The sequence below is a fragment of the Oncorhynchus clarkii genome, chromosome 7, assembly GCF_045791955.1.
Source record: "Oncorhynchus clarkii lewisi isolate Uvic-CL-2024 chromosome 7, UVic_Ocla_1.0, whole genome shotgun sequence".
Classification (NCBI taxonomy): domain Eukaryota; kingdom Metazoa; phylum Chordata; class Actinopteri; order Salmoniformes; family Salmonidae; genus Oncorhynchus; species Oncorhynchus clarkii.
Window position 1 is genome coordinate 74630723 of NC_092153.1, and position 10551 is coordinate 74641273.

Consider the following 10551-nt stretch of genomic DNA (forward strand, 5'->3'; position numbering starts at 1 on the left):
TGTATACTCGGCCCTAATTGATGTGCTCTCTGACACCTGGAGCTGCATGGCAAATGGTCAAGGAACATAGGACTAGTCAGCACTTCGCCCTCTGAGGGGCGAAAATGTATATCTCTGTTACAGTATCCAGACCACTGAATATTGACTGTGATAGAATAATACTATAGTATCCATGTAGGGTTTCTATCTGAAACTCTGATGCTATCTATATGTATTTATGATCTCTGTGGTTATCTGTATAGGGTGAACTCAATTACTATATGCAAAAAGGTGTTATGGTCCTCTCAGGAATTCTGTCTTATTTACATTGGTTTCATCCCCCACACAATCCTTTAAATGCTGTGACACCCTGTGGAGATTGGGCCTGGGTGTGTTTAGGTTACTGTAAACTTGGTATTGTTTTGATTGGTTAATGGTGGTTGGTTTGGGGTAGGAAGGGTACACATTCAGATGTTATAAATGGAATTAAATTGCCTTTGTTCTCTCTCTTATCCTCTATCCAGTCCATGGAGGAAGGTTGTATGATCTATTCTCATTTCCTAGGCTTTTAGGCCTCGGGCCTTTTAAAAATGTCTTTGTTCATGCTTTGTCTTCTCAGTTAACCTTAGGATCTATATGCCTAGAAGTATGCTTTGTAATGTTAATTAAATATCTGCCTTTAATATAGACAATTATCAGATCAATTCTTGCTAGTCAACATCAACTCATTGCCGAATGCTTGCATGTATATTTTAATGATCTTTATGTAGTCAGATAAACATTTTAGTAGGCTAATTGCTTCGTCTTATTACGAGTCATGGGAGGTATTTATAAAATCATATGTGATAAATAATATTGCCCACTGCTCAGGTTTTTCATTTCAACTCTTTCCTGTCCTAGTTTCATTTCTCTGGAAGTCATTTGGTCAGATCATCTGATTTTACAGCTACACAATTGACATGACATTTCCTGTCAAAACACGTTCTATCCTCTCTGACATACAGTCAGGTTCAGAATTATTGGAACCATTGATAAAGATGAGCATAAAATACTATTTATTTCAAACAATACAAAAACAGAGCTATTTATTGTATGCAAAAAAAAAAAGGGAAATTATATTATTTTAAACTAATACAATTACTCAGAGAAAGATATTTTGTTTAATAAGTAATAAAACCAAATCTCAAAAGGATAGGTGTCAAAATTATTGGCACCCCTGATTTCAATACTTGTCTAGCACCCTCCCCTTGCGAGGATAACGACACTGAGCCTTCTCTTTTTTCAATCCTTTTTCTCCCCAATTGGTAAACAGTCTTGTCCCATCGCTGCAACTCCTGTACGGACTCGGGAGAGGAGAAGGTCCACAGCCGTGTGTCCTCCGAAACACAACCCCGCCAAGCTGCACTGCTTCTTGACACAATGCTCGCTTAACCCCGAAGCCAGCCACACCAATGTGTCGGAGGAAACACCATACACGTCCGGCCCGCCACAGGAGTCACTAGAGCGCTATGGAACAATGACAACCCGGCCGGCCAAACCCTCCCCTAACTCGGACGACGCTGGGCCAATTGTGCGCCACCTCATGGGTCTCCCAGTCGGGACGGCTGCGACACAGCCTGGGAACAAACCAGGGTCTGTAGTGACGCAGCTAGAACTGCGATGCAGTGCCTGAGACCGCTGCACCACTCAGGAGGCCCACTGAGCCTTTTTCTAAAATCTTTTATGAGGTTGGAGAACACATTGGGAGAGTTCTTAGACCATTCCTCCATACAGAATCTTTCCAGAACCTTGATATCCTTAGTCTGTACTTATGGACTGGCTTCTTCAATTCAAACCGCAGGTTTTCAATTGGATTCAAGTTTGGAGACTGAGATGACAATTCAAAATGTTGATTTTGGGATTATTACCTTGCTGGAAGATACAGAAACTAAGGCGGGGAGGGTAACAAGTTGAGGGCTGAGGCTGGAGAAATGTAATTACTATTACATTCATAGATAGAGCTATGGATGGACCGACCATCCATGATATCAAAATTGAAGTTCTAACCATGTTCTGAGGCTGTACAGTGTTTGTTTACCTTCACTTTGGCTTACAACGTTGGAGTACATCAAGTTTATAATTTGGGATCTGATGGGGTATGATAGTTAAACTAAGCTCATGGAGGCATTTATAAGTTATATTCTTCAATAATTAATAGGTACATATTCATTTATAAGTCAAAATGTAGCAATTACTGAATGCTCCTTTAAGTAAATATTACTATTTAACCTATATGAAGGTGAAGGAAGGTATACTGCAAATACATCTGAAATACCTGCGTTTTGATTCAGTCCAACCTGCATCAAAGTATAAACCCAGTAAAATAACATACTGGCTCGCAGGGCAAAACGTAGAACACAAAAAAGTTTGAGAGAGTCTCACCTTTCCATAGAGGTGTCATAATAAATAGTTTGTAGGCCAAACCATTCAGACGCTAAAGACGATTTTCAGAATGTCTCTTGGTCTGACAAACACTGCTCTGTCACCTTTCATCGCAGATGATGTGGTGGATTGAGACGCATCCAATGCACAAAACATATCTCTGGCTTAAACTGACAGATTTAAGGATTTTATTTTATTATTATGATAATTAGATTATCACGGGGGGTGAGGACATCGACCCTAGGGGGTTAAAAGGAATTACATTTTGAGGATACATTAAATACAAAGACGGGTTAAATTGGAGCGATTTCTTATATTTTATGGTTTTATTATTGTGCCAGTTTTGCATGTAAGCATATGACTGGTGTGTGAATCCCTTCCTGATAAACAAAACCAGATTTCCTTGCAAAGCCATCCTCCAGCTGTGGTGGACACTGCAGTATCTCAACAGTTCATCCAGGAAACCCATCTTCAGAATGGAGAATGGAGCTGAACACAGGCAAAATCCTAGAGGAAAACCTGTTTGTCTGCTTTCCACCAGACACAGGGACATGAATTCACCTTTCAGCAGGACAATAACCTAAAACACAAGGCCAAATCTACACTGGAGTTGCTTACCAAGAAGACTGTCAACGTTCCGGGGAGGCCGAATTATAGTTTTGACTTAAACCTGCCTGAAAATCTATGGCACAGCCTGAAAATGGTTTTCTAGCCACGATCAACAACCAATTTGACAGCTGTAATCGCTGCCAAATGGGATTAACATTTTGGACTCGGGTGTGAATACTTATGTACATTAAGAGATATTTCTGTATTTCATTTTCAATAAATTTGCCAACATTTCTAAAAACATGTTTTCACTTCGTCATCATGGTAATCCGTCATTGTAAATAAGAATTTGTTCTTAACTGACTTGCTTAGTTAAATTTATAAGATATGGATGAGAAAAAACATTTAATCCATGTTGAACAAAATGTGGTATAAGTCAAGGGGTATGAATATTTTCTGAAGGCACTAAGTCAAATAGATAAATCCAGGGAACTTGTGAAGTGGAAGCAATATGTTTGAATAAAGCGATGGGAGACCACCACTACCTCAGTCCAATATTTAGGAATGCAAGCATTTATATAAGTAAGGTCTATAATAAGAGATTGGTGGTCAAATGTATTCAAACAAGTTTACACCCTGGAACAACGGATATCGCAGTAACACTGCATAACTTGCCCTAATAAAATAAGTTTTCTTATTTTATGTAATAAATCACCAGATAGCATAATAAACATGTTGAACTTGAACAGAAAGTAATACCTTTTTCTCAATAGCGTAATAACTTAATACATTTTCCAGTGGGTATTACATGCAGGTGAGTAAGAACATTCTGATGAAAAATCAACTAACTTCAACTGATAAAGTATTACCATTACCCTGGTGACTAGGCTTTGAATCCCATCATGTCGGTTTTCCCCTCTTCATGTGTATCCCACTCTACCTTCCTAGTGGTCTGTCTCAGAATATAATAAAGGAACCGGAATTTCCGATCTCCTTAAAAAAATGTTTTTTTAAAACGGCTGACATTCTATACATGATTCATCACACCAACGGAAATCTAAGAACCAAAGGTCAAGTCGAACTACAGTTAACTGTTCTGAAATGTTTATTACATAATCTTCTTCATACTGTAATTAAAATACATCTTCCGCCTGATCATCGGCATTACTTTACATATGTCACCAGGTTAGACTGACCGAGTAAAAAGAGAGGGCGTGTCCCAAATGGCATCCTATTCCCTATACAGTGCACTACTATTGACCAGAGCACTATGGGGTGCCATTTGGTACTCAACCATACACAAACACCACACACGGCATTGCAAACTCGAAAACTAGTATTTCCCGTCTATGAATATATCGTTGACCCTCTGTTACAATGTACAATTCCATTACATGTAGTGTCTTTGCATAATATGAATCATAAAGTTGTCATGTTTCATCCTCTTGACCGTTAAATGAGACTACTAAGCCTAATTGGGTTGAGAGTAATATAATCCATATAAATCTGATTCTTTATGATCTAAAAGGCTAAACTGATCCTAGATCAGTACTCCTATTCAGAGATGGTTTATGAATAGAGGTCCTGGAATTATATTACCGAAGGGAGGTACTTAAGAGCCAGGGAGAAACTAACGACACGATGACACTATAATAGTTTGATCAGAAAGACACACATTAGCTGAGGCCAAAAGGAAAAAGCCTTCAAAAGCTTTACACCTCAAGGTACATAACCAAATAATACACAATAATCAATTTTTTCCCCAATTGTATCCCCTTGACGCTAAGCTGCATCTGAAAACTAAATTAGTTCAGAGCACCCAAATAAGAGGACATGGAGCCGGGGCTAGAGGGTAGGGTTCATCACGGTTTCTGGAAGTCACATTGTAGTAAAAGGGACACCTGGGTCGTTCGTATTCATTAAGGTTGCATTTCAATCGAAAACAGTTCATATTAGACAGTAAGTCCATATAGTCCCTCCTTGTTTCAGTCTGTTTTCTACCATTTGGTGGCAAATGAATACCTCCTGGTTGTGGGAGCTCTGGAGTTGGGAAGGTCATGGCTTGTTCTATGTGATGTCCTTCTGTCTCGGTGTCCGGTGAATGTTTCTGATGACGCACTTCACCATCCACTCAATGCCTTCGTTAACCCCCTGCCTAAGAGAGAATTAATGCCTTCATTAACCCCATCTGAGAAATAATTCATTATCAGCAAGAGTACAGCTGTTCTTTGAGCCATGATGATATACAGTTAATTTGTGCACAGAGACAGAAACCGATTTACATGTAATCTGATTATTTTTTTAAACAAATTAATCAGTTACGTTACCAGCTAAAATATTGTAATCAGATTACAGATATGAAAAACTAGATGACTTCTTGGAGTACTTTTAAACTCTGAAAGGATGTTTGTGGGGATGCTTTCTGTCTTCTAATGCCTCTTAAGGGGAAAGTAATCCAGAAATAACTCAAAGTAATACAATGATGATACGGAGTTTGGGTTATCCAAAATTACAATTTTGGACAGGTAACGTAACTAACGGATTACATTCAGAAAGTAACTTAACCACTCCTACGGCCGGACACACACACCTAATGGAGTTCTCAAATCAGACCCAATATACAACAGAGTAATGCGGACTCTGTTCTTACCCTGTTAGGGCTGTGCAAGGCTGCACCAGGCAATCTCTTTTCCCAATCTTTGGAGCACAGTCGCTAAAAGCAGTTTTGATGTCTGGCACAGACATGCAGTTCTAGGGGAGAAACAAAAACATAAGCCTAAATGAATACAATCCTAGAGGATCTTCTAATAGAGAATTCACCCATCTGTACCCTAATCACATGGATTTAGATTAAGATCACTTTATTGGTCAAAGACACACAGTCCAGCTGAAATATGACTTCCACTTCTAATCCAACCCCTCTGAAAGACACACAGTCCAGCCGAAATATGACTTCCACTTCTAATCCAACCCCTCTGAAAGACACACAGTCCAGCTGAAATATGACTTCCACTTCTAATCCAACCCCTCTGAAAAACACACAGTCCAGACGAAATATGACTTCCACTTCTAATCCAACCCCTCTGAAAAACACACAGTCCAGCTGAAATATGACTTCCACTTCTAATCCAACCCCTCCGAAAGACACACAGTCCAGACGAAATATGACTTCCACTTCTAATCCAACCCCTCTGAAAAACACACAGTCCAGCCGAAATATGACTTCCACTTCTAATCCAACCCCTCTGAAAGACACACAGTCCAGCCGAAATATGACTTCCACTTCTAATCCAACCCCTCTGAAAGACACAGTCCAGACGAAATATGACTTCCACTTCTAACTACATGTATCACTAGCCACTTTAACTATGCCACTTTGTTTACATACTCATCTCATATGTATATACTGTACTCGATACAATCTACTGTATCTGCCTATGCTGCTCTGTACCATCACTCATTCATATATCCTTATGTACATATTCTTTATCCCCTCACACTGTGTACAAGACAGTAGTTTTGGAATTGTTAGTTAGATTACTTGTTGGTTATTACTGCATTGTCGGAACTAGAAGCACAAGCATTTCGCTACACTCGCATTAACATCTGCTAACCATGTGTATGTGACAAATAAAATTTGATTTGAATTTGATTTGATTTGATTTAATCCAACCCCTCTGAAAGACACACAGTCCAGCTGAAATATGACTTCCACTTCTAATCCAACCCCTCTGAAAAACACACAGTCCAGACGAAATATGACTTCCACTTCTAATCCAACCCCTCTGAAAGACACACAGTCCAGCTGAAATATGACTTCCACTTCTAATCCAACCCCTCTGAAAAACACACAGTCCAGACGAAATATGACTTCCACTTCTAATCCAACCCCTCTGAAAAACACACAGTCCAGCTGAAATATGACTTCCACTTCTAATCCAACCCCTCTGAAAGACACACAGTCCAGACGAAATATGACTTCCACTTCTAATCCAACCCCTCTGAAAAACACAGTCCAGCTGAAATATGACTTCCACTTCTAATCCAACCCCTCTGAAAGACACACAGTCCAGCCGAAATATGACTTCCACTTCTAATCCAACCCCTCTGAAAGACAAGCATACATACACATATAGGTTTTTGGAGAGGTGCAGGGGGCTGCCATACTGGGCGCCCGGGGAGCTGTTGTAGTGGGGGATTAAGTGCCATGCTCTAGGGTACAACAGCAGGCAAATGGCATCTAGGATTTGAAACCAGCAACCCTCTGGTTGCCGGCTCACTTCCCCACAGATTTTTCCTGTCAGACCCGGGTTTCAAACTGTTAACTCTCCTGTTGCTGGCTTGCGTCTAACTGTCAGGCTGAATTTCAAAGAGTTAAAAAAATGATGCATTATGCTGAGCTTGGCAACATATAGTATGTTAAACACTGTTTTTGTCATCTACCAAGGTGTGCATGAGCGATGGATCATAGGGGCAAAACAATTTCTTTAACAGGCCTCTTCATATTTTGTTTATACAAGACGTGGTCAGTTTAGACAGGGCTACTCGTGATTTCAAAACAACCAGACAGGACTGTAATACCTCCACATCCTGCTTGTTGGCGAGCACCAGGAGAGGCACACCTTCCAAAACCTCACTGCTGATCATTTTCTCTGGAAAAAGAAAACAGAACTGTCAGTCCAAGCTAAGGTTAAATTCTCTACCCTTCTCTTATGAGTGGATCTGCTGACAGCCTCTCAACAGTGTCTACTCTGTACTGAAAGTGCTGTATCTTGAAAAGGTCATTGCATTGGGATTGTATTAAGAGTAAACTAATGGACAAAATACTAATAGACAGTTTGAGTGAACTATCCCTTTAAAGTCATTTGATTGGTGTAAGCAGTGCCTAAGGAGTTTCTACCATATTCTCACACCAGTCCATTCCTTTGACAGCTATGATATGGAGTGAACAAGTGTACACTTCAGGAAGTGAATCGGACTGTAGCCCATGACAAAGATAAGTCCATAAGCCTTGTTGACATTCTTCACCAAATGCCTTGGACAACCTAGTGAGAAACTCACCAAAGGCCTCTTTTGATTCTGATAGGCGCTCCTCATCGGTGGAGTCTATCACATAGATCACTCCGTGGGACTCAGCATAGTACTGTGAATTCAAAGTTAACAAAGCCATGTTCCAGCAATCAACCTCAAATCAATGTAATCAGTTGACAGATAATGAGGCATATTACATCATGCTAGATATAATTTATTTTGAGTGTGTGTAATTTGATATTGGTGTTCACTTTGTCCCACAGCGACTGAAGCTCCTCTTGACCACCAAGGTCCCAGAACATTAGACGAGCCTTGCCCACATCAATTGTGCCGACTTGTGAGGAGAGAGTAGCAGAACATATTACAATGGCATGAACTCATGGAAAGCAATGTACTACAATTGAATGCAACACAACAATGTCGGTCTTGCTGGTTGGCTACTTACTGTTAAGCCCAACTGTAGTGGTGATTTTGGACAAATTCATTCCCTTGTAGTTCTTACTGAACTTGGTCTTAGTCTGTTCCAGAAAGGTCTGTGTGTGTAGGAAAGACATGCCTAATCAAACAAGCAGCAGCACTTTCTCCAACAAAGAGACAAACAATAAACAGTAATATCAACCTGCTCTTCTAACTAAAAGACTAACCGTTTTTCCTGCATTGTCCAGTCCTAGGATCAAGATGCAGTATTCGTCCTTCTGGAACACGTATTTGTACAGACCAGATAATAAGGTGTACATCTTAGGATTGTAAACAAACACTAGCTTAGGCGCAAGGCGAGCACCAACTCACATCGTGGAAAGATCCAGCTGTGAGGCTAGCCAGAGTTAGCAAGTCGAATTAGCTAACTGTTACCTGACTAGCTGTTTAGCTAGCTAACGTTACCTGTGGTTTGAAGCAAGCAAGTTAGCTAACGTTACTAGTTCGTAATCGATACTAGCTAGCTGACTTGACACCAAACACTAAAGTAAAATATAACTAATGCGCCAATCAAGGCATAAATACTTGGCTAACTACAGTAGCTTGCTAATGCTAACTTTTATAGCTGTATATCTCGTTAATGCCGCTGACGAGTATAAACAGATATTTGCTAGCGGACAATTTCAGCAACTCACAAATCGCAAAAGGAGATCAAGGGCACGCTAGCTATCTCAACAACATGACATCATGCTATATTTACTTTGACAGCGGTATCGTATTTTATCTAGTCTCATTTTAGTAAACACGGTGGCCACCTGAATGTATGAAGGCACGAAAGCAATGCATTGTGGGACTTGTTGTCTTGTGGCAAATTAAATAGCAACTGACCAGTATTGGCCATAATGCGTGTGGCTTTAGGACGTACGCAGCAAAAAGTTACACGTTTGTAGTTTTTACCACATATACCACACTCTTTTTTTGTTTGGGAAATGCTATTATAAAGTACCACATTATGAGTAATAATACCCATAAAACTTAGCAGTCAAACAAGAAAATGGTTCCTATCGTTTTTCCACCATTCATTTTTCCAGTAGCGGATTTTAGAAACACTTAAAATAAGGGCTGTGTTTTGTGTAGGCTTACCCTGGTCAATATATTCACCTGTATTGACCCCCGAAAAATGAAATGCTAATTAGCTGCTAATGTGGCTATCATAAAGAACTACCAATTTGTATTTAACCTTTATTTAACTAGGCAAATCAGTTAAAAACAAATTATTATTTACATTGACTGCCTACCCCGGCCAAACGACGCTGGGACAATTGTGCGCCGCCTTATGGGACTCCCAATCACAGCCGGTTGTGATACAGCCTGGAATCAAACCAGGGTCTGTAGTGACGCCTCTAGCACTGAGATGCAGTGCCTTAGACTGCTGCACCACTTAGACTGAGCCCCCAAATACCATAATAATCTGGGCAAGATTGACGAATCGAGGCAACGGTAAGAATCTCTGGATTAACTATCTAATGTTAGCTAATTTTAGTAATGAATAAATTAGCTACATTTACATTTAAATGGTCAATTCTGTGAAATGTCTTGTGCAAGGTTTAAATTGACATTGATACCTGTTAACAAAGGTGTCAGCCGGAGAGAACGTGCAGGAGCTTGCAGGGATTTGTAGTCTTGCATGATATCTACTTTGATGCTAATTAGCATTTTCGAATCTGAAAGTAAATATAGCCGAATATGTTGATAAGTCACATTTTCCAAGAGATTTACATTGCTATCAAAACGTCACGCCAGGGTAAGCCTACATGAAACACAACCCTTATTTTAAGTGCTTCACCCTGAACCTATAAACTCGGCACCTTCTCAGGATCGTCCTGGCCAGAGCTTCCTCTTCAGCACACTATGAGCGGGTCGCCCTCCTCTGGGTTGGCTTTAGCCCAGAGACACCCCTCCTTACGACTCCTACCAATGCACTCAGTACCTATAGTTGGGTCTCAGGTTAGGTTCCTTTATACCAGCCACTCGGGCCCCCAACAGGCTAATTAACCAGATGCAAAAAAATACTCAATTAATCAGGTCTATTTCAGAAACCAAGAGTAAATCGACATGCACATGGTGACAGAACAATAAAGCAGGTTTATTCAA

General features: G+C 40.2%; 1 protein-coding gene across 1 annotated transcript; it reads right to left on the reverse strand.

Annotated features, from left to right (window-relative positions):
- Nucleotides 1-1017: 1017 nt before the first annotated feature.
- Nucleotides 1018-9266, reverse strand: LOC139413842 (ADP-ribosylation factor-related protein 1). Its single transcript, XM_071161636.1, has 7 exons — nt 8625-9266; nt 8426-8513; nt 8232-8314; nt 8011-8092; nt 7531-7601; nt 5600-5700; nt 1018-5104 (listed from the first exon to the last, which is right to left on the reverse strand). The coding sequence occupies exons 1-7, from the start codon at nt 8715-8717 to the stop codon at nt 5017-5019; spliced, it is 606 nt and encodes a 201-aa protein (XP_071017737.1). The 5' UTR covers nt 8718-9266; the 3' UTR covers nt 1018-5016.
- Nucleotides 9267-10551: the final 1285 nt, after the last annotated feature.